Source organism: Anthonomus grandis, chromosome 10 (assembly GCF_022605725.1).
Source record: "Anthonomus grandis grandis chromosome 10, icAntGran1.3, whole genome shotgun sequence".
Classification (NCBI taxonomy): domain Eukaryota; kingdom Metazoa; phylum Arthropoda; class Insecta; order Coleoptera; family Curculionidae; genus Anthonomus; species Anthonomus grandis.
This window is the reverse complement of record NC_065555.1, coordinates 28,186,077-28,211,787: the sequence shown is the minus strand read 5'-3', so window position 1 is coordinate 28,211,787 and position 25,711 is coordinate 28,186,077. Positions and strand designations below refer to the sequence as shown.

The 25,711-nt window shown below is 34.2% G+C and overlaps 1 protein-coding gene across 1 annotated transcript in view; it reads right to left on the bottom strand.

Moving 5' to 3' along the window:
- Positions 1-10,931: 10,931 nt before the first annotated feature.
- The window catches only part of LOC126741144 (ATP-binding cassette sub-family G member 5), a 51,758-nt gene continuing 36,978 nt past the window's right edge, over positions 10,932-25,711 (bottom strand). The window contains exons 10-12 of the mRNA XM_050447486.1: positions 19,549-19,734; positions 19,265-19,465; positions 10,932-11,377 (exon numbers count right to left, since the gene is read on the bottom strand). Of these exons, the coding sequence (XP_050303443.1) occupies positions 11,188-11,377; positions 19,265-19,465; positions 19,549-19,734 (577 nt within the window). The 3' untranslated portion in view covers positions 10,932-11,187. The remainder of the gene's footprint in view (positions 11,378-19,264; positions 19,466-19,548; positions 19,735-25,711) is intronic.

Genomic DNA, 25,711 nt, shown 5'->3' with positions numbered 1-25,711 from the left:
GCTCCAACAAAGAATGACTCCACAGATGACAGCCTTTCGTTTCCGGGAGCGACTGATAGCGGAATGGCTAAACTTACCCCAACAAAACATCGATAACGTTATTTTGTCTATGAACAATAGATGTCGAGCCCTCATAAACCAGCGTGGAGGTCACACTTTGTACTAATTTGCGTTTTTTATAAAGATTTTTTTTTGTATCTAATTTAAAAAACATTTTTTTTTTCATTATACAAAACAATAAATTTTTAAAGAAATTGTAGACTTTTTTTTTTTAATTTTAGTTATAGGCAGTTCTTTATTTTTGTAATTTTGGTTATTTTTTTAGTATAGTAAAAGAGTCTTAATTACTATAATTCGGCTATTATTTATTCAGAACAATTCAAACAAAAATAAGGTCAATTTATAAAAATATCCCTAGACTTTTCCGATGTGTGTAATAATATTGATACGAAATATTTTTATTTTTCGATATTTATTTTTATTTGGAACACATTTTATAAATAAACCAAAACTAACTAATAACTTTTTTGATAATATGGAATAAAAAATTATTAATACTGAGTAAGCGCACCGTCGTTCTATCAATTACAGCTTGCAAACGTCGTGGCATACTGAAAATTAAGTTTCTGGTATATTCTTCAGTTATTTGGTCCTATGCGTCATCTATCTTTAGGCGTAATTCATTCTGATTTATATAGGCCTAAAGTTATCTTTATACATATATTTTGCCATTTTACCCCAAATGTTTCTAATTGGGATGATATCAGGGCTTTTCGAGGGCCACGGTAAAACTTGAATTAACTTAAGTAAAACTGAAAAATTCATCTTTCGTCTACATAGTTTTCAACTATACGAGCTGTATGTATAAAGAGCATTATCATGTTGAAAGATAAAATCTTGCACATAGACTACACCAACCGATGGCATCATAACATTGTTCCGGATATTGCAATATCCTAAGGCATTAAGCCTTTCCTGCACTATTTGACAAACGCCTGCTCTAAAACTAATCCAGACTTAAACGTTTGTACTAAAACGTCCACTTTGTGTCCACTCTTATGTGTATATCTTTCATCACATCTGGTTTTAGAAGGCCTGTAAATGCAGAACGTAAAGGTTTTTTCATTTGAAAATATTGCCCATATGTTGTTTTGGTGTGCATATTGATGGGCAAATTCTTATCCCTGTTTGATTGCTTCAGTCAAAAATATTTTATTCAACTTTTAATTTCCGAATTTCTTATCCTACTACGAGCTGTATTAGCAGAACCAGGAAAATGCGTGTCTTCTTTCGCCTTTATTGCTGTTTCAAATGGATTGTTTCTTAGAAATCCCACTAACTCTCTATCTTGAATGTCGTTTAAAATTTTTGGTCGACCAGAACCTGGATTTGTTAAAATAGCTCCGTATTCTGCAATTTTGCCCTAGCTAAGGAAACGGTATTTTCACTAATGCCCAATTCGTCTGCGATTCTTTTTATAGAAACTTCATCCATAAGACGAGTGTATATTATCGCTTTTTATTGAGGCGATAATGCAGGCATTGTGAAAGAGCCATTTTTTTGACGCGGCTGTCATAAAATTAAACTAACTTTGACAACATCAAAATATATTATTCTAATAGACCAAGAGATTTAGGAGATTTTGCTGTCCCAGTTTTTTTCGGCACGATAGTACATATTGATTACATAATTGGTAAAATACGTAAGTTATTGTAAAAGTTTTACATATTAGGCATTCTTTGTTAAAAAAGACAATCTTGTCATTGTATAAAACTCTAGCGGAGTCTGTACTTGGTTATGGTATAAGTGTATAGGGTGCTTCTTATAGCTATGTTCTTGATCCTCTTGTTATTGGCTAAAAAAAGCATTGCTGAAAGTTTGTTTATTTAAAAATAATTTGTACTCATCAACTGATTTGTTTAGTGAGGCAGGAGTTTTTCAGCTGCATCACATTTATGTAAATTCAATTACAAGACTTCTTTGTAATAATAAAATAGCTAAAAGTAGACCAGTACTGGCAAAGGCAAACCAGGTTTCAAATTAACAATCCTCTATCCTTTCCTAAAATAAATTTTACTTTTACTAAAAGATCGTTAATTTATACAGCTCCAAAAATTTACAATATGATGCTTCTTGATTTGAGAAATAAACCTTATGACAGGATCAAGTATAGAATAAAAACTTGGATTATTCATATTAATATTGAGCAGTTGTTTGCTTAATGTTAATTGTTGCCAGCTTGTAATCACTATACTGTTCACATAATATTAGATTTTATTTTGTTTGAACTTGATGTATCTATATTTTGAATGGGAATACGCACAAACTTAGTAGTTAGATGTGGTTCCAACTGTATTCTTAGTTACCTTGTATTATTGTTTTTTCGAAACAAACATTATTATTATTATATTATTATATACAATCGTTCAATATGTCAAAACGTGAGCAATACATTACTCACAAACCGTAGCCAAAATGGTAGCAAAAACATTATCATAAAACGTGAGATTGAGACAGCAATCTCCGATCTAGACCACTTGACGATAACACACTTTGTACTGAGGGGTGTAATGGACACCAAAACGCGAGGGTCCTCTCCAGATACAAAGCCTTGTTAAATAAAACGAGCTGTACAATGATCCCAGACCAGCTCAGTATCTTAACAAGAAACAATCGTCACAACAACACAAGCAAGACAAGACACAATCGGTCATTAAATTATTGCATTAATCACATGTTTAATTAAAAAGGTAAAATATCGATATAATCAATAACACCCTTTCTTGTAGTAAAACACTACACCAAACCAACACAGCTTATTTCACGTCACAACACCCTTTATTATTTTTATTAAATAACTTCATTCTTTAGGGACCAAACTAAAATGAATTTTATAAACCAAATATTTAACCCATAAAATAATTCCCCAGGGGAAACGTGAAAAGTGTAAACCATATTTGGTTACTTACGGTACCGCTGAGCTAGCTTTAGTTTTGTAAATATCCTGGCCCTCTTTTCGGCCAGACCGATAAATTTCATCTTAATGACTAGAAAAATATTTCAACTCTTTAGAAAATAAACAGGGTCTTACATTCGATATTAAGATAGATCTTGAGCAAATAAATATAAAACTATACTCTATTTCAGAAGTGTATAGAGCAATAAACTGGGGAATTCCGTTCTGTTTGGCTACATTTCGTGGTAGTTCATAGGCGCAGGTACTTATAATATTTATGAATTTAATTTTCACGGATTAAATGCCTTTATTTTGAAAGAGATTAAATACTAAATAAATACTTTTAATCCTTTTATATAGGTACCTATCTTTTAACGCTTTGTAACATGCAAAAATGGGGTCAGGTAATATATACAGACTATAAATACTTTTAAATCATATTTTAAACGTTAGTAGTCACTGCTACGCTGTAGTGTAATCACAATATTATTATCCCAATATTTAAAAAATGGAGGTATTCAGTCCAACGAAAAGATGTACTAAAAATTCTCCACTATCGCTGAAAGAAAAAGTTATTATTTTAAATGTACATGATTGCATAAAACACGATTACCCTAGTTTTACTGTGCAAGAAATTGTTGAAAAATGTTCTCAAATGAGTGGAATTGGAAAGTCCACCATTTTCAAATTGTTGCGGGAAAGAAAAGTAGCAGGTCGAGTGGAATCTCCCAAGCAAAAGCCAGGACGACCTACAAAAGTCCTTGATGAAAATGCTAAATGTATAATTCGAAGAAAAGTTCACTCTTTTTATTTTAAAAAGGAAATACCCACCCTAGACAAAATTTTAATGGAGCTTGGCCGAGATGACAGTATTCCGTTGATAAGTAGAAAACTTTTATGGAAAACTTTAAAAAATATGGATTTTGCCTGGGAAAAGCATAACCGCAAAGCACTTTTACTGGAGAGCGACGAAATTGTTTGTTGGAGACGACAATACTTGAGAAGTATCAAGCAGTACCGCAGGGAGCAAAAGAAAGTTTTTTATCTTGATGAAACGTGGATTAACGAAGGTTATATAGTCCAAAAAATGTGGCAAGACAAAAATATAACCAGTGCTCGCCAAGCTTTCATAGAAGGCCTGTCTACGGGTATTAAAGTACCTTCGGGAAAAGGAAAAAGACTTATAATCACACATATTGGAAGCGAAGAGGGATTTTTAAAAGAAGGTCTGCTAACCTTTGAGTCGACTCGCACAGGAGATTACCATGAAGACATGAACTCACGTTTTCGAGGACTATTTTGGTGAAATGATAAAATTTCTTCCGGCTAATTCGGTGGTGGTTATGGATAACGCAAGCTATCATTCACGGCGAATAGAGAAGACGCCAACTTCAAGTTGGAAAAAGCAAGAAATTATCGATTGGCTGACTGCAAAAGGTATTGCGTTTGAAGCAAATTTGATAAAAAAAGAACTGCTGGCAATAGCAAACTTACACAAAACTCGTTTCATGAAATACGCCGTGGAAGATATAGCCGAAAAATATAATATAACTGTACTGCGCTTACCGCCATATCATTGCGAACTAAATCCTATAGAACTGATATGGGCGCAGGTAAAAGGATTTGTAGCAAGACAAAACACGACTTTTAAAATGAAAGATGTTAAGCTACTGTTTGATCAAGCCATTACGGAAGCGACACCAGAGAATTGGCGAAAAGCAGTCCAGCATGTAATTAAGCAAGAGGACAAAATGTGGGATCTTGACAACCTCATCGATCAGACAGTCGATCCTTTAATTATAATGTCAAGAGGTGATGACAGTTCGTCAGATGACGAAGAAGACTACAATCTATTATAATTTAAAATTGTTATACACTGTTCAAAAAGTGCCAGATCCAAAAGTGACATTTTCAACTGTTTTACTCTACATATTATGTTCAATAAATTTGTGAAAAAAATATATTATTCCATTTAAACAAAAGTAACTTTCTAAAGTAAAATAGCATTTAAGTACATTAATTATAAGGTAAAAAACAAGTCCCAGTTGCACGCCTTTGGCGAACAGTTTTCAATGTTTATCAGTGGGTAACAATGGGCAAAACTCATAAATTGACCCAAAACCGGGTGGCACTACCTGCAATCAACGAAAAGAAAGAATTTTACATTGAAACTAATACCCAACTAGGTAGTGGCATAAAATATTGGTGGATCACCAGGTACCACTTTTGCATACCTAATGAGGTTTTATTGCTCTACACACTTCTGAAATAGAGTATAAATAAAAAGTTGCAAGGTGAAACGGTTAATCGGCCCATGCACAGTTCCGTATCATCAGTAACAATAAATTAAAAATTACGACTTTTTTTCTGTGTACCGCTGGATATAAAACCGTTGGCCGCTTCTCGTGAGATGACTCTGACACTATTTGGTAACCGAGGAAAACTCGTTTTTGTTCGACGAAGAATATCAACTATCGCGGCGTTTTATAGAGAAGACCTTTCCAATGTCAGGAAGTCGTTCGACTCGAAATTGATCAAGGCCAATCATCTTTGTGAAATAATGCAAAATAAATTAGTTTGTTTGCTTCTTTAAGTAGCTTATTGAATAATTTATTGTTAAAATATTTAAGTTGAAGATAATTAGATATTAGAATTGAAACTATAGAAGACAGGACAAGTTTAACATCACTGCTAATATCCATGTTCGGATGTTTCTATTATATATACGATTTTTAAATGATATGAACTTAGAAAAGAAGTATAAATTTATGTAAGTCATATAATACCGTAGAAACTGTGTGACAAAAAATGCATTTAGTTATATATTCTCATTCTGTCACTATGAATTTATTTAGCTTAGCTACCCAGTAAATAGTTATTGTTCTGGGGACGTACATGAATGTACGTTTTACGTAAGTTTTATAATACGTATATACAGGGTGTCTACTTTAAAAACCGCCAAACTTTAAGAACTTTAGGAGGAGAGTCATTTGCAACAAAAAAGTCGTATAACATTTTTTCGAAAAGTTTTTAGTTCTTCTGATATTTAACATTGTTTGATTTTATCAAATTTCTTTGTTTTTATTCATATAAACAAGAATATCTCCGTTATTCTTACCACCACATAAAATTTAGATATACCATCTGAAAGAGAATTAAATTTGCTATAAGATGGGTATATTTAAGTTTTTGAGTGTTTTTTATACCGAGTGTCATCAGAAGTTAAATGTAACATTTGGGAAATGTGCAAAATTAGTGGAATCTTCTCCGTTGTCGTTTTTCTAAAATTTGGTAAATAGGGGCATGTTTTTGTTTCAGCAAAAACTACTGCTTTTATTATGTTTTCCAATGATATACTTACTTTTGTGATAGCTATTTGTTATCACGGCAATATCATGGGCAAAAGAAAGAAAACCAGAAAAATTAAAAATTTTCAGATTTTATATTTCTTGATTGACCAAAATTAAAAAATCAAAGTTTCATTAAACAAACCTAAAATTATAATAATTGTTCAAATTATCTTCCCTCTTGTTCAATACATTTGATGCATCTTCTTCTGACACTATCGACAACCCGTTTAAGTTCAACGCATTTTTGTCGCATTTCATTGCAGCACACACTAATTCGATTAACTAGTTCGTCTCGAGTATTAATGTTAATACTATAAGCATTAGATTTTATTGTGCCCCAGACATAAAAGTTAAGGGGCGTAAGGTCAGGGCTTCTGGGCGGCCATCTTACCGAGCCGTATCTTCCGATTCATTTCTCCCCAAAGCATTGATTCAAGGAATTTTGCACAATTTTGCCATTAGGGGATTTCTTCCAGAGTCAATCAACAAGGTCATTATTTAATAAATTTGAAAACTCATTGGAATTGAGCCGATCAGAAAGTATTACAGGCCCGAAAAGGCGACCTCTCATTAATCCTATCCATACGTTGACCCTTATCTCATGCTGAAAATGTGAAACAACAGTCGCATGAGACGTCTACTCAAGGTCAAACCAATGAAGTCATTTTATGGCCCCCTGGAAGCCATTTAAATTTCACATGAAACATTTTCTGGATACATGTTTAGTCTTCGAGATATTACGATGTCTCAAGTTAAATGAACCACCCTGTATACTGTAGGGCCGACTCGCATGAATGGTTATTTCTAAATCCGAATGGTGTAACATAGAGTAAGTTGTTTTTCTCAAAATAGTGTCAATTGCTGACATACAACTGTTTCGATGATCTTATCTGCAACAGGGAGTAGATTAATGGGTCGACATTCTTCTGGGAGGGTTGCTTTTGACACTTTAGGGATGGAAATCATAAGACTTGTCTTCAGTTCATTTGGAACTCTACCAGTTTCTAAAGAGGTATTTATTAGATAGAGTAAAGGATATCCCACCACACAAAATAAGTCTTTGATCAACTTAACACTGAAAAACTCATCACTGGTACTTTTGTTTTTAAGTCTAAATATGATAGATTTTAGTTCCTGAATAGTAAGGTTTTTAAAGTTTGCTATCTCTGAGTTCCTATGTTTACTTACTTTACCGTCCCATTGCCGTTTCTCTATGTTTTCTGAAATTTCCGCGACACATTCTGCATAATATTGGTTAACATTTTCTTCTACGCTGGTATTATATGGACCAAAATTAATATCCCCAAACTCTGTAGGCTGATTTTTGCATCCAATCAAACCCTTTAGAGTTCGCCACATTTTTTTATCACCCTGCACATATCTATGTTTTGTTCATAAAATATTTTTTTCTCCTGTCGTATAAGTGAAGTCACATTATTACGTAACTTTTGATACTTGTTCCAATCAATTTCACTTTTGGTAAGACAAAATCGCTTTTATACGTTCTGTTTGTGCATCATTAACCCATGGATATTTTTTTAGTGTACGTTTTTGTTTGGGACTTTCTTTATTCACTGCGGCTCTTATAATGTCTAAAAAATCAGAATATACAGGGTGACCCGAAATTACATCGCAATATTTTACCAGCCGCATCTTTGTCTAAAAATAAGACAAAAAGTCCATATACAGTATGGTTCAAAAGTGCATTGTTTTTAAGTTACAGGGTGTTTTATGAATCATGTTAAAGATGGTTTTTTGTTAATATATCCGGAACGCCTAGTTGTAATCTTTTGAAATTTTCAACATTTACTATTGGTTTTATTAAAAAGTGATATTGCAACCATTTTTTCCAACATGTATACAGGGTCGTGTAAAATAAGTGGTCGGTAAAGTTAAAAGGTGCTCTTGTCTAATTTCGATAGGAGCTTCCGTTTTCGAAAAAATCAATTATTAATAAATCATGAATTGGTATTTCAAAAAGTAACTACAAATAACATCTTGTAAAATAATAGTTGTTTTGTATAATACTGTGTTTGTTGACAATTAGTTTATTTGTTAAATTTTGTTTAACGTTTTGTTGACGTTTCACATTTTTTTAATTTGCTTTGGCAAAGTAAATTAGTTCTTTTTTGTGATTCATTTTTTAAAAATTATGGGTAGATTTACAAATCAAGAGTTAGCTGACATGCATTTTATTTATGGTTTGTGTAATGGCAGTTCTTTAGCGACTGTCCGTGAGTATCGCCGAAGATTTCCCCTAAGACATGTTTCAGATCGTCAAGTTTTTATAAACACTCACCGAAATTTATGTAATAACGGAAGTTTTCAAAGTGCTCGTGGACAAGGCAGACCACAAGAAGATTATAATTTAGAAAATGTTTTAAATGTTTTTGAAGAAAATCCGGGGGCAAGTATAAGAAATGTGTCAAGAGCCACACATATCCCTGGCTCTATAGTAACTAATTAAAAAAATTACTTATTGTTACGATAGTAATTTAATTTTTATTAGATTGGAAGAATGCTAAGATCCCAAGGGTTACATCCGTTTCATTACCAGCGGGTCCAAGATTTAGAATCAGACGATTTTCCGTTGAGGATCCAATTTTGTCAATGGGTAATTAATAATCCAAACTTAATTCCTTCCATTTTATGAACGGACGAAGCCACTTTCACACGAAATGGGTCATTTAACATGCATTTTTGGGCAGATCAAAATCCAAGAGCCATAAGGCGTAGTAATTTTCAAAGAAGGTTTTCGGTAAATTTGTAGGCGGGATTAATCGGGGACCAACTTATTGGCCCGATAGAATTACCCAATCGGCTAACTTCGGAGAATTATCTTCATATGCTGGAAAATAATCTTGTGGAGCTTCTGGAAGAAGTTCCTCTTATCTTACGCCAAAACATGATTTTTCAACAAGACGGATTTTGGTCGCAATGTGCGTGAGTGGATGAACAACCATTTTCCTGAACGTTGGATTGGTCGAGGTGGTCCTATAAATTGGCCTCCTGGATCTCCAGATCTAACTTCGTTAGATTATTATTTATGGGGACATTTAAATGAGTTGGTATATGCCGTGGAAATAAATACCCGTGAACAACTGATGCAAAGGATTAATTGGGCTGTTAATGAAATAAAGAGAAATCCATTTTTTGTTTTAAGGGCTACTCGCGCAATAACGCGTAAGGCAAGATTGTGTCTTCACCAAAATGGAAACCACTTTGAACATTTGTTGTAATTTGTGCTTTTTTGTTTGGTGTTTTTATGTTTTTTTTTTACGTAATAAATTAATTGTTCCTTTTTTTTACCTATTCAATTACATAAAAAAAAACAATTGAATTCGAAAAACAATTTTTGATCTTAAATAAAGTATTTGTGATAGTCTTAGGTCATGTTTATCCCCAACAGATTTTTAAGATGCTTTTTAATTTTATTAACTGTTACCAAAATAACTTACGCGTTCTCTTTGCATCTAATTTATTCGAAAACGGAAGCTCCTATCGAAATTAGACAAGAGCACCTTTTTTATGTAAAAATGTTTGTTCTTTTCAATTCTAATACCAAAATTACCACGGAGTTGCTAGGAAAAAAGTTTTAACAATTTAAACTTTACCGACCACTTATTTTACACGACCCTGTATACATTTTGGCAAAAATGTTTGCAATATCAATTTTTAATAAAACCAATAGTAAATGTTAAAAATTTCAAAAGATTACAACTAGGCGTTCCGGATATATTAACAAAAAACCATCTTTAACATGATTCATAAAACACCTGTAACTTAAAAACGATGCACTTTTGAACCATACTGTATATGGACTTTTTGTCTTATTTTTAGACAAAGATGTGGCTGGTAAAATATTGCGATGTAATTTCGGGACACCCTGTATAATATTAACTTCAGTAGAGCAGTAGTTCCAGTTAGCACCCACTAGTTCTGTCCTAATTTTTGACATTATTAATATATTTCTTTTTGCTTTGAAAACGTTATTTTTGCGCTTAGAATAACATATCTCTATTTCATGTTTATTTCCAACTTTTTATTTCCAAAATCTAACATCAATAAGTTAAATTAACATTATTATATGTGTTGATATACACCTGAAAATTTTCCCTATTTCAAAATGCGTGTAAACTTGGCAACAGAGAATCAATGAATATGTGCACATGTTAAACTTAAACAAAGTTGTTGTTTACTAATTCTAGCCTTTTAATGTTCTAAGTTGGATAGCATTACAGGGTATGTTCTTGTCGCTAGATACACTAATAAACTGTACCCTAGAGTCCTCCCTCAGCAGTTGGATCATGGGACCTTTATACATCGTAATACTAACTTTCCGCTCTAATTATCAGCATAGACAGCACCTATGCTGTCAGCAGATTGAGATGAAAGTATTATGGGTGATTTATGCTTTCCTAACTCTATAATACTTTAGTTTTTTGTAGATAATGGCATTCATTCCGAGTAAGTAAAGGAGCTAGAGGGGCTCTCTTCTCTCGGTTTTATCTATATAGTTTTTCATTAATCTCTCTGGAGAGTACGAATTCTATACTGTAAACGAACTTTCGTTATTGTCTGTGTTTTAAGTTGTTCCTTAACTAAAACCCGTAACAACTGAATAATTAAAATAAAACAAAAGGAAATTAATTTATTGACATATTCATTAAATTACTATTAAATATACTTTAATATACCTTAAATAATAAATTATTCTATAAATAAATATAAAAATGGACGGACAACGATAAGGCTTGCTATCTTACAAATAGTAGCATTAAAAAAATATACCACACCTACGTATTAACCTAACTAAAAGTTTAATTTAAAGCTATTTTTTCTTAAAACTTTATTCTTTAAAACTAAATAAATCATTTTCAATTATTCCCTAAATTTGGCTTTGACGAAAGCTGGTAGAGGAACCAAATATAAAAACATATTAAATATGATCATTCCTAACGTAAATGCAAACGTTATTCCAATATTTAAGTCAGAATCCAAGATTCCATTGAAGATATTATCTCCTTCTCGAGTATATCTTTCAGAAAGAAAGCTCTGTCCACTTGCATACCTGAAAAAATACAACAAAGATTATTAGCATCCAATCGAAAAAGCCGAGTCATCTAAGCTCTCCCTGCTAAATAGCTCTTGATCCAATAGAACAGAGATACAGGGATACCACAAAATTCAAGATTACTTAGTAAATAAATTTCATCAATTGTAATTGACTATCGGGAAAGTCAACTGAAATAAAAACACTTATTCAGCATAAGAAGCTAGCTTAGCTTCTTCTCTAGAATTACTAAGTAACCAATGTAAGTTTAGAATTTAGTAATTTATGTAAGTATTTAGTAACCAATTAATTAAGTTTAAGCATAGCACCGATAATACTACTAACGGGCTTATAGTTGGAAACATTAGTTCTACCACCTAATTTAAATATTGAGGTAAGCGGAGCTTCAGTCACAACAAGATTATTAGTTGTAAATGAAGGTTGTGTTGTGTTTTTTCTTTCGATCATTCAGAAACTGAAGAATTATACTATTATTACTAATAAAAAGAATTATACAGGGTGATTTATTAAGAATAGGCAATCTCTAAAGTGAAGATACTACACACCAAAATATGGCGATTGAGCTTAACATGTCTTATAAAAATGTTGCAGGTTTACGAGATACAGGGTATTTAAAGTTGGAATTTTAATTTAAAATTTCTTAATAATTTTGTGATTTTAAGCAGTATCGTCTTGAAAATTAGCGACTTTATGTGTTTTGACATGAAAATTACGAATTTTGTGGTTAATTTAGCATTATTTATACAGGGCGTTAGTTACATCCTGTTACTTAGGTAGATTACAGCATATCTTGTTTGCCTAATCAGTTGACGCTAAAATGACTAGAACATCTAAAAGCCAGTTCAATCTTGAATAAAAAAGGTACTACTAAAAAGGTTGTTTATTTTATGTAATTATCAGTTATTAAGTTATTTGCATTTTAAACATTCAGCGTAAAAAATCCTAAGCCACCGTTATTACATTGACTTAATAGGAATTTATTCTTTTAAATTACTACTATGCTGGGTAACAACAGTCAATACAACAAATAACAATCAGTAACAATAATAAAAGAAAACTTCAAAGTAAATGCTCAAAATGCCCGCCTTCCTCTTCAATACAATTTGTAAGGCGTCTCCTTAAAGATCTTTGAATATTAAATAACATTTGTCGATTATTTTTGATAATATTAGCAGCTTCTTGAATTTTCTGTCATAATTCTTCGATGGAATTAATTGTATATTTGTAAACCATGTTCCGCTTATGGCTAGTGGTACATCTTTTAGTAGTGGGTGTAACTGTTGTTCAAGAAAGTTTAAATAGAGGGCCCGTTCAGATTAGGAGGAAGTTCAAAAGGACCAATAAAAAAACCAGATATCACACCACACCAAATATTTATCTTTAATTCATGCTGAAAATGTCGTTCCTTTAGAGCATGTGGATTTTCGAACTCTCACAAATAATTGCTTTTCCAATAAAAAACACCTCGTCTAGTAAACGTCGCATCGCCTCATCGGTGAAAAGAGTCATTTAGAAATTCCTGGTTTTCGATTTGTTTAGCTACCATAAATTGAGCAAACTGTAGGCGAACTGGGAAATCTTGAGGTAGCAAATTTTGGACAGGAGTAGTGGATATATAGAAGTATATGGACGGAGATTCTTTCTTTAAAATTCTCCAGATAGACGATTGGCTTATTCCTGTTGCCGTACTTAACTGACGAGTACTAAGATCTGGATTTTTCGAAATACGAGCTAAAACCTCTTCTTCATTATCGACGTTGATATTTTTTGGAGCACCTTTTAAAGTTTTAGGACGAAAACACCCTGTTTCGCCTAGGCGGGTATAAGTACGTCTGAACAGTTTGTGATTGGGTTGTCTTCGATTTGGGTATAATTCTAAATACCTTCTGGCAAATCATATCACGCATTTTACTGTAGGAATATTCATTATGACGTGGCATTTTCTTATTTGTGAATTTTTACTACAAATAATACACTCTTACTTAGTGACAGTAAAATTTTCATGTGCTGACATGTAATAACGGTGGCTTAAGATTCTTTACGCTGAATGTTTAGAATGCAAATAACTTAAAAACTGATAGAGTTATGTGAAATAAACAAGAGAACCTTTTCTATTCAAAATTGAACTGCCTTTTAGACTTTCTATTCGTTTTAGATAAAACTGATTAGGAAAAAATATATATATATGTCGTAATATATATAAACCCTGTTACCTAAGTAACAGGGTGTAACTAACGCCCTGTATAAATAATCCTAAATTCACTACAAAATTTATAATTTTCATGTCAAAACACATAAAGTTGCCAATTTTCAAAGCGATACTGCTTAAAAACACAAAATTATTAAGAAATTTCAAATTAAAATTCCAACTTTAAATACCCTGTATCTCGTAAACCTGTGCAATATTTGTATAAGACATGTTAAGCTCAATCGCCATATTTTGGTGTGTAGTATTCCCAGTTCAGATATTGTCTATTCTTAATAAATCACCCTGTATAATTCTGGCAAACTTAAATCTTGGGTACAAAAATTAATGAATCAAGTTGCAATAAAAAATGCGTCAACATATAATTTAAAAAGAAAATGATATCATGTTTCTTCTCTCCTTACTAGAAGAGAGACTTTACTACAGTAAAAATACCAACTTCCTGGTTTTCAAGGAGACTACCGATTCGGACTAACCTATACTATGATCTCATGTAATTATCTATAGACACCCGACCAACTCAAATTTTGGTTAAGAGAATCAATGCATTCATTCGCATTAAGAAGTCTTAAGTGATAAGTTAAAAAAAAACGATGGCGTTTTTTCTATTTCCTGTCGACAAAGCACAGTCAACCAAATTAACCTAGAAAAGAACGAGATACGCGTCGTATTGCAATTAACCACTCAGCAGTTAGCGCAAATGGGCAATCGGACAATCGGTGGGTGAAGCATTGTTGTTCTTTCTTTAACTTAATATTTTTCCTTAGATTTCTGTTCCCTGTTAATGCATGGGTATTTCGGCACCTAAGAGAAATTGGCCAGTCATGTATAGGATAATGTTGTATAAGAGTACGCAGGCTTATTTTTAATCCATATCGCCATCTATTAAATTATCTATGCAGTCAGTCATGTTCCAAATAGCATACGACACTGGACACAAAAATAAAAATATAAATTATCGATAAACCTGTTTTAAAAATGACCGAGAAGTGTTTGCATGGGTTGGCGATCTACTTATTGGTTCTTGATAATTAGTATTTTGTGAGGTACCTGCAAACGTTACAGATTAGTACACGTAATTGTATTTTTTTTTCGAATATTGTTGTTGTTTGTGTGACTAAAATTTAGCAAGAAGTACCTAGGTTAATAATGAAGATATTAAGTAAAATCTAAAATAATCAACATATGCACAAGAGTACGCAGTAAGCAATGCATAAGAGTACGCAGTGCGTCCTCTTAGACTTTGCAGTGCGTACTCTTATAAGTAATAAAGCTCTAGTGAATATAGCATAGAAATCAATGTTTTTTTCTTCAGATTAACAAATTTGAAATATGAGCCGTTACAAAAGAAAAAGTGAGCGGAAGCTAGTGTTCACCGAAGGCAATATGGAAGAGATTAGGAAAAAAATTGCAGATGGTTTTAGTAAAAGAAGTATAGCCAGGGAAATGGGAATAAATAAAGTAACACTAAGAAAACGGTTAAAAGCAGGAACGAACCCCAGCTCCTTAGGACGATTCAAAATTGATATACCTTTAGATATGGAGGCTGATTTAGCCCAACAAGTAAGTGACCTGGATTTTAGATTTTATAGGATTACCAAGAAAGATTTGAAAATAGCGGCTTATAAGTTTGCTGAAGCCAACAAACTTCAGCACAGGTTCAGGAATATTAAAGAAATGGCAGGTAAAAGGGTTTTGTCACAGACACAAAATAGTACTTCGGCACCCAGAAAAATGTTCAATGGGACGAATATTGGGTTGGGTTGGGTTGGGTTGGGTTGGGTTGGGTAGTAGTGTACCTGCAAAATTATATCAAACTCTAGGTTTATAAACAAAGAATTATTTTGTCAGCGGTTGCGGCATTTCAAGAGCTACAGCAAACCTAATGCCGAAAATCAGGTACTGTTGATCCTCGACAACCATTTCTCTCACCGTGATCTAGATGCAATAAACTTCTGCAGGGATAACTATATTGATTTATTCTCCCTACCACCTCATGCAAGCCACAGGATGCAACCACTGGATGTTGGTTTCTTTGGCCCATTAAAGCTTAGAGTAGAGAGTGTGTCATAAGTGGATGGTAAGTAACTCTGGAAAGGTAATAACGCAGATGCAAGTTGTCAGACTATTTTACTAAGCTTACACCAGCGTCGCCAATATTGGAAATCAGAAAACTCATTCAGAGCTTCCGGAATATATCCCTATATCCGGATCAGTTTAACGATGATGATTTTGCCCCTTCCTGTGGGATAGATGCACCTTTTAATACTCTAGACGCACCCAATTATACAGAGAATAGCCAGTAGCTCAATGATGAAGTTGTGGTGGAAATAGATGATCCCGAACCTTCCACAAGTATTCTGATACATGCAACACCTCCACCGTTGGATATTGCCAGCCTTGATATAGTCTGTCAAGACGAGGTACTTATATCAAAGAATTCGTCTACTTTTGAGGAAGAAGCTTTAAATCGGTCTAGTACTCCATTCAAGGATGAACTTCAAGAACTTGCCGGAATTAAGAAACAAAAAGAAAAAAAAATTGAAGCAGCAAAGAGAAAACTAGTTGTTACTGGCTCAAAATCTCAAAAAACAAAAAAGGTAAAAAAGAAAATTAGTAAAGGTGTTGAAAAGCAAGAACGTTGCCCAGGATGTGGAGAATTGTACTCAGAATCGTTTGAATATAATGATTGGATTATGTATTCTTGATGTAACAGTTGGTGGCATGAATTTTGCACTACATATGACTGTAATGCGAGACTTTGTTTGTTTTAATTGTTCAGCGTGACGAGTTTAAGCAGATACTACGTTTTTCATTTTCCTTTAAAAAATATTTTTTTATTTTGTATTACTTTCATTAAACTTACCTTTTCTATATGAAATCTTTTCATTTTATAAGTAAACAATCAAGTATAACATGACGTGCAAATATTTTAGAGAAAGATATAGTGCGTACTCTTATACATTAGTATGCGTACTCTAAATGTTTGTGCATAAGAGCACGCATCTGAAGACTTTTCAAAAAATTTGAATATCTCCTTTTTCTCTTACAATGTATAGCATACATGTAGCAAACATGTTTAAAACATGTTTGGCTGTGATTTCTTTATATTATAAAATTTTTCACCTAAAACTGAGAAATTAAGTGCGTACTCTTATACAACATTACCCTATAGGCTTTTGTTCTCTTTTAAATTCGTATGTATACACACTAATACATACATTGCTTCCCTCACCTGAGTTGACTGGTCGTATATATACAAGGTGGCGCAAAAGTAATAACATAATTTAAACCGACAGCCATTTTGTTATAAATTGAACAAAAAAGAGCTCTCTTGTCGAAATAAGTTTATTTGAAAATGTAAGATTGATGACATTAATTGGAAAAAATTATATCGCTCAAGTGGCCATCTCCCGAGTTGATGCATAATTGCGCTATTTTTACGGCATTTTCAGTTGTTACTCGCAAAACATCTGGCTCCAAATTGGCGATCTCTTCTTCAATGTTAAATTTTAAAGCTTGTAAGGTGCGTGGTTTGTTGTGGTAAAAGCGAGATTTTAAAAAGCCTCAAAGAAAGAAGTCTGGTTTTCTCAGTTTAGAAAGGAAGTCTCAGTTTAAATCCCCAAAACGGGAAGTCCTCGACCTGGAAGTTGGTGTCTCAAAATCTCTATCGTTGCTCGAGCTGTGTGAGCGGTTGCTCCGTCTTGTTGAAACCAACAATGATCAAGACCCAATGCCGTAGCTTGCGGGAAAAAAACTGGTTTAGCATAGGCCTGTAACGGTTACCAGTTACGGTGGTGCCATCGGCGTCCTTAAAAAAAAAGAGCCAATCACTTTTTCACTGCAAATGCTGTACAGCATTTGCAGTGAAACAGTCACTTTCAGGGGATGCAATGGCTCTTCATGCATTTGACGTGGATTCTCTGTGCCCCAGAAACGTAAATTTGGTTTGTTAACATAACCACTTAAGTGGAAATGAGCTTCGTTGGACATTATGATTTTTGATATGAAATTATCCTCTTCTTGCAAGTTTAACAGAGTATGGCAATAAGTTGACCTTGTCTGATGGTCACCAGGCAGCAATTGTGTGAACAGATTGCACTTTGTATGGAAAAATGTTTAAATTTTTCGTCGAAAATGACGACGAAATTCACACTGCGTTAAAGCAACTATTGAGTTCAACGTTCATGACCTGTTGCAGTTGATGAATGTCTTTACCCACCACATCTAACGTCCGCAAACAACACCACATTACACCCCCGCACTACCTCCACCATATCGTTGATATACAATAAAGATAGCAAGGGGCCCAAGACCGTTCCCTGCGGCACACCATGCTTTACATTAACACTTTCAGATGAACTATTTTTGTATATGACTCGCTGACCTCTACCACTTAGATAAGAACTTTGAAACCACTTCAATAACTTATGTTCAAGGCCTGACCGTTCTAACTTCGTAATTTAAATTTCTCCACTCACGGTTTCAAATGATCGCTTAAAATCCAAAAACACAGTAAGTACTAGATTATCAGAGTCAAGGGCCCTGAGAAAATTATCAACTATATTAATAATGACAGACTCACATGAATGATTCTCACGGAACCCCGATTGGTTGGGTACAACTATTTTATTTATATTACAATGTCGAGTAGCTGTTCCTTAACACATACTTCAAGGAGCTTCTCGTAAATACGTAAGGTGTTAATTGGCCGAAATTCATTAAATTTGAAAAATTATGAAAATTTCAAATAAGCAGTAACAATAGTTCCGCGTTCTTGAGGTGTGTATCGCTCCATCGTTTGTTGACAACTAATTCCTTACATATCTACATCATAAATTTAATGTCAAAGCACAGTGACATTTGGCGCTATTTGTAAAAATTAAGGAGCATCATGACATTACTTTTGCGCCACCCGTTATAAAGTTTAATAGGTTTCTTGTAACAATATTGGCAATTTTCTTGACAACCAGAGAGTTTGTATTTTTTAATGGCGGTACCTTAATATTTTTTTCAGAACAAGTCAGTTTTTAAATTCAAGGAAAATATTTGTAATTTTTTTGTAATTAAAAAAAAAATCGTAAAGAAAAAAAGATCCGCAAAAGCAGGCTTAAAGGTTGTTTAATTATTAACTGCTTAAGACTCAGCCAGTGCACACAGGCACTCCTAATAGAACGCATAAAATGAACAGAGACTTAATAGGATACCGAGAACTAGAGAAACGAGTAAAGAAAACGATTTAAAAAGATCTAAAATCCATTGAAGTCATTGAAGAAAATGAAAGTCCTCCGATCAAAAAGAACAAAGGGAAAGTCGCTTATATACAAAATTAAAAAACCAACAAATACAAGTCGTGACAAAGAGAAAACAGATCACATTCACTATCCCACATTTTTGTCAGAAACACTACAACCAATCGATATCTATGCCAAACCGTATAGACCAGATAATCCTGAATGTTGGGTTGGGTTGGGACGTAAGAAAGCAATCGAAGGAAGCTTAGTTAAGGGGTTAAGTTAGTAAAAGGGTAGTAGGAGAAACGCTATCGTTCTCTTTTAAACGTGTGTTAATACATTGACTTTCACATCCAAGAGTTGGACGGACGCATATACAGTTCACAACATATTAGTAATAATAGAAAGATAGATACATCTGAAAGTTTTGCTAATTACACTTACCGGCAATAAGGGTTCACGTTTCCATTTAATAAAGATGTTTCTATTAAATTCATATTCGTACAGTTATGCTTTATATCGAATGCTAAAGGTTTGCTCAGCTCCACATTAAGAAACACCTGACGATTCAAAAAGGCTGCAGCGTATCTTGCTTGAGTCGCATATGTAAGGTGAAAAAGCCAATCTTGCAAACCTTTAATTGACCTTGAAAAATACAGAAAATATTCAATTTTACAGTTAAACGGTATTGGCTATGACTATTTAACTTAAGACATAATTGCACGTACCTTATTATTCCACTACTTAGAGTAAGACATACACATACGATGTAGATGTTAAATATAGCGGCAAGTAAATGGTCTTTGACAATCATGAGAGTGGCCATAGTCTGTTGTTCTGCAAACATGTAACAGGCCCATAAGATCAAAGAAAAGTATAGGTATTCCATTGGATTTTCAAATGACCCAATCAATCTAAAATGAAAGAAAAATTATTTAAATTTTTTTGTGAATTTAATTAATTAGGTGTAAATATAGTTGGGAACTAAATTATAAAGTTAAAATATCCCTAGAAATATTTGAAGGATGCACAGAAGTCGCAACGTCGAGGTGACTCAGATGATCAGGATTTCCATGGAGAGTCCGAATCAATTTACCTCGACGTTTGACTGTTGGCTTTGCGACCAAAGTTACGTTCGTTAAGATTTTATGTGAATTTTCTAACTTTAAGTAGCAAGCGTGTATCAATTTGGAGTGTGTGATAAATCCGTCACATAAAACAACGGTAGTCACCTGCACTGTACAAAAATTTCTTCACCATTGGCACCTTTTTACATAATCTATGCTAACCAATTCACCATATTCCATTACCATATCCCAATAACTAAAGACGTTGGATTTCAATTATATTGGGCCACGTCTCGTAAAGAAGAACGAAGAGAATTTAGCTCCCATTCCTACGCCAAACGCCACAAATTCAAAGAAAAGTCAAAAAACGAGCCCATCCCTAGTCACCTATACATCACTCATGTCCATTAGGCATTTAGTATTTACTCATTCTCTATTTTTGTGCCGTACCGTCCGCTACGTTTGTGTTCCTGTGCAAAATATGTTTTTTTATTTAACGCTTTTTACCGGTAATTTTAACTTTTTTGTCACTATATGAGTGATCCTCATAAACGTGATAGAAGTGACGATAGTGCTGATGAAGCGTATCTTTGAAAAAAGTTAAAAAGAATCCAAAAACAATTAGCCAAATAGAGTGACGGGAATGATGTTTATATATCAGATGATATTTCGGAATTTCAAAGTGGGTAATGTGTTTGCCTTTGAAATATTGATTATTTTTTGCCCCTAGTTTTTGGGATTGTTTTGATAACAATCAGATTTGTGTTTATTTTTTGAATACCAAAAAATATTCATATTACTTTGAAAATAATATTTAAAAATGTATTGTGCATTTACTGTGTTTACACCCAATGGCCAGTGTTTTGATAACACTAGTGTTTTATGACACAGGCTTAGTCTTTTTTTTTGTGTGACAAACCTCACATTGTTTTGACAACAATGTTTAAAGTTTGTAGGTGTTTCTATTAGACTTATAGAATTTCTTTTTTCGGTTCTCTTTTAGACCCAGAAATACAGACTGAGGTTGAAGGAAATTTGAATATACAAGATTGTGAATTAAGCCAAGCTGTACTTTCAATTTTGAGCCTTGAAAGTTCAATTAAAAATAAAAAGGTACCCTTATTTCAAAAAGACATTGGTCTGTCTTGGACAGATATTTTAAAGAAATGGTTACCTGAAGAGGAAAGAACAGCAATTCTGGCTAAATATTCACCTCCAAAAAAATGCTTTTATTGGAACCACCAAAACTAAATTTGGAGGTTGGTTCAGCCATTAGAGAGGTGGTAGCTCGTAGAGACAAAAAAAAATTGCTGATTGGTTGTGCCTCGTCAGCACTGGGCCAGTTACTAACTGGTCTTGTGGGAACAGCTAACGATGAGAATATGAATACAATTCAACTTGCAAGTGATGCAACTCGGCTTTTATTGGATTTTCATTTTAAACAATCCACTCCTCGAAGGGAATTGATTTCCCTAGATCTCAAAAAAGAGGCGAAACAGACTTTGTCCAACAGTCATGTTGACGGCTGGCTTTTTGGTGACAAGTTAGGAGAAAGATTAAAAGCTTTTAAGGAAGTAGAACGCTCAGGTTTGGATTTGAAACCTAGCAAACCTAAAACAATTAGGAAGATTGTTGCCTCATTACCACCATATAACAGAAATTTAAACTCTAAAGGTCCATTCCGACTACCCGGGGATTATCAGGGTAGACAAAGACAGTCTTAATTCCCCAAGAATAATATTCAGCATCATATAAGGTAATATGATGCCGTAATAATATAATCAGGTATAAATCAATTTAAAATTAGGTGGCAGAGTGAGGTTCTTTTATAATCAATGGACTAGAGTATATTCAGTGTACTCAGGATAATATTATCCTGAATATACTCAGGATAAAAATATCCTTTCCTGGATATTGGGATTTAAGATCTCGTTTCACTCGATACCAGTACAAATTTTTTTTTCCTAAAGAACCTAGTTGGTCTGTGATTGAAAAAAAGATAATAGCTGACTGTATATCAAAATGAATTGTTTCTGGTGCAATATGCCAGGTTGAGTCTTTAGAAGGACAATTTATCTCTAAGATTTTCACAGTTCAAAAACCTGATGGTTCTTATAGGTTAGTCATACATTTAAAATATCCTAACTCTTTTATCACTGCTATGTCACTCTTGGAGTGGTGCTTGCGCGAAGATATTTGTGGGCATTTATCTTGAATCGCTGTAGGTTGTATGCGTCGGGAAATATGTGAGGTGGAAGCCCGTTCCACAAAGAAGATGTTCTCCAGATGAATGAGTCCAGATACAGCGACGTCCTTGGGGTAGGCAGGTGGACTCGATGTTGATGAACCGCAACTGCTAGACGCGTCCTTCTTGCCGAAACAGCCCTGGCTGGAATCAGGCCTGCCAGCTCAGAGGAGCACTTACCGTGATAATAACGGTAGAATAAACAGAGATCAGCCACCTTTCTCCTGTGCTCCAGACTATCCAGAGTCTTTGTCAGTTCTGGTTTGTCGAGAAGACGAATAGCTCTCTTCTGTATAGAATCCAGCAGGTTTAAATGCTTGGGTGCAGAGCTCCAGACATGCGAGCAATACTCGAGGGAAGGGCGGATTTGAGCCTTATAAAGAGTCAGCAGCTGTTCTGGTGTATACAGTTTTTTTCGTTTTGAAAAGCACTCCGAGTTTTTTGGAAGCCGCCCTGGCGACCTCGGCAACGTGGTCATGCCAGGACACACTGTTGGTGATCTCGACTCCTAGAAGATGTAAAGATGATTTCATTGGCAACGTTTTCCCTGCCATAACTAGCTCCGGGCCACCAAGGTTAGTCTTCATCGTAAATACTGCAGCCTGCGTTTTTTTAGCGTTAAAATTGACCAAATTGTTATTGCCCCACTCCAAGATTGCTCTAATAACGTTGTTGGTCGAAGCTACTTGTTGCTGCCTAAGATTCTGAGAACTTGCGGTTGTCGTTGGTTTGGCGGACTTAAATGTGGAAATAAGTGTGCTATCGTCCGCAAAGTTGTAGATTGGATTGACAGTGGTTCCTAGCAAATCGTTGATATATACCAAGAAAAGGGTGGGGGATAGAATGCATCCTTGAGGGGCTCCAGCGTTAATGTTAAATTTGTCGATAGATTTGAGAGGTATCCATCGACGGCTACTTGGATTGTTCTTTGTTCAAGAAAACTTTTGATCCAATTCAATAATGGGTTTTGTATGCCGATTGAGAAGAGCTTGGTTAGTAGTCCCTCATGCCACACTCTGTCAAATGCCTTGGAAAAGTCAAGAGCGACTGAGCGGGACTCGCCGTGTTTCTCCATGGCCTCCGTCCACAAGTGTGTGACGTAGGCCAGAAGATCGCCGGTGGATCTAAGCTTTCGAAAGCCGTATTGATGATCGCTGATTAGTCCAGATGATTCCAGATATCTTAACAGTTGTTGGTTGACTGCTTTCTCCATAATCTTCGATATTACTGGAACTAGTGCAATCGGGCGGTAATTGGAGGGCATCGTCTTCTTACCCTTTTTGGGTACAGCTTGCACTCGAGCAGTTTTCCAGCTTGTTGGAAATTGGCCCTGCTTATACGATGCCGTGAACAGTCTACATAAGGGAGGAGTCAATTCGTCTGCACAACGTTTTAGTATTAGGGCTGGAATTCCATCGGGTCCAGAAGCTTTGTTGGTGTCTACGCTTTTAAGAATTTTATTTATAATTCGTTGGGGAAACGAAATTTCTCCCATCGATGAATTCACCTTTGGCAAATATGGTGGTGTTTTGCCTTGCGAGTGCAGAGTAGAATTGGATGCGAAGAGTTTACGCAGTATGGCAACATTGGACTTTAAAGATGCTTATTTCTTAATTGCCGTAGACAAAAGAGATGGTGATGAAACCAGTGGTGGGCTTTTTAAGAAGTAAAGGCTATCCATCAGTAATATACCTTGATGATTTTCTTTTATTAGAAAATTCATATGGCAAACGTAAAGAAAATATTGATTTTACTATTTATACTCTTGAGAATCTTGGTTTTATAATTAATTATAAAAAGAGCATGCCTGATCTACCCCAATCTTGCCAATATTAAGTTTTCATATACAATTCTTTTGAGTTTTCCATTTCATTGCCAGAAAAAAGAGAAATTACTTGATAAAATTAACATATAATTTTCTAAACTTAAATCCTGTACTGTAAGGTGTTTGGCCCAACTAGTAGGTAAACTTGTGTCTATTTGGCCTGCAGTACCTTATGGCTGGTCACATGTAAAACCTCTGGAGAGGACACAGTTTTTTGCTCTAGAGCAATCACAAGGTAATTTTAGTAAGAAAATGGTTATTCCCGCAAATTCAGGTAAAGACTTCATTTGGTGGCTAAATAATATACCGACGGCATCAAATACTTTAAGTTCACCAAGTTACCATTTAGAAATGTTATCAGATGCCTCATTACAGATAATATAAATCTTTTTGCAAGTCGGTTAAATAAAAAATTTGTATCTTGACAGCGATCCAGAGGCCTATGGTGTCGATGCCTTTACAATTAATTGGTCGAGATATAATTTTTATGCCTTTCCTGCTTTCTCAATTATACTGAAATGCTTACAAAAGATTATTTCAGACAAGGCTACAGGTATTTTGGTAGTGCTCCAGTGGCCAACACAACCATGGTATCCTGTTTTGCAATCCTTGCTAATTGAAAAATCTATTATTCTAAAACCAAATATCAATCAATTTACTTCTTTCTATTGACAGGTCAGTGCCGCATCCCCTGTGGCCTCAGCTTACCCTGGAGGCAGGTATCTTGTCCGGCAAGCATTGCAGTTAGCTCAGATCCCTGAGTCTGCTTTTGATATATGTCTAGCATCTGTGACTTCATCAACCTTTAAGCAATATGAATCTACATTAAAATTATGGTGGGATTTTTGCCAAACTATTAAACTTAATCTTTTTAATTTGTCGGTTTCAGATGTTTTTCGATTCTTATCTTTACATTTTAAAAAGGGAGCTTCCTATAGCACATTAAACTGGTATCGTTCTGCATTTGCACAGATTTTGGGACCTGAGTTAGGTCAGGATTACAGAATAAAAAGGTTATTTAAAGGAATATACCATTTACGACCAAGTAAACCCAAATATTCGGTTATCTGGGATACAGCAATAGTTCTGAATATTTTGCGAGGTTTAAATAATGAAGATCTTAGTTTAGAATGCAAAGTTTATATGCTCATAGCTTTAGCTACTGGTCAGAGAATTCAGACCATTGCCTCTATAGAATTAATAAATAGTATAGAGTCAGATAAGGGTATTGACAAAATTTCTCAAAGAATTAAAACTTATTTGATTCTTCCATTTTTTGATGCAGACCAATCTATATGTGTTGCAAGAAGTGTTTTATTTTATATTACGAAAACAGAATCCTTAAGAATGAACAGTGCCAAATGTAACAATGTTCTATTCACATTCAAAAAACCTTTTCATAACGCTTCTTCCCAAACAATATCTAGATGGATTAAGAAAATTATACAACTTTTAGGCGTTGATACTTCTCAATTTAGCTCTCATAGTACTCGCCATGCAGCTACATCAGCTGCATTTAGAAAGGGTGTTACATTTGATACAATTCCTTTAGCCGCATATTGGTCATCTACTTCAAAAACTTATGCCATTTTTTACAATCGACCTCTACAAAATGAATGCAATTTTGCTCAGAGTGTCCTTAGCTCTCAAGAGGATAATAATACTTATAAATAAGTTCTTTAAGTTAATAATGTTAATTCTAGTATTTAGATTTATTTGTTAAACTTTATTACATCTATTACCTTATGTTTTCT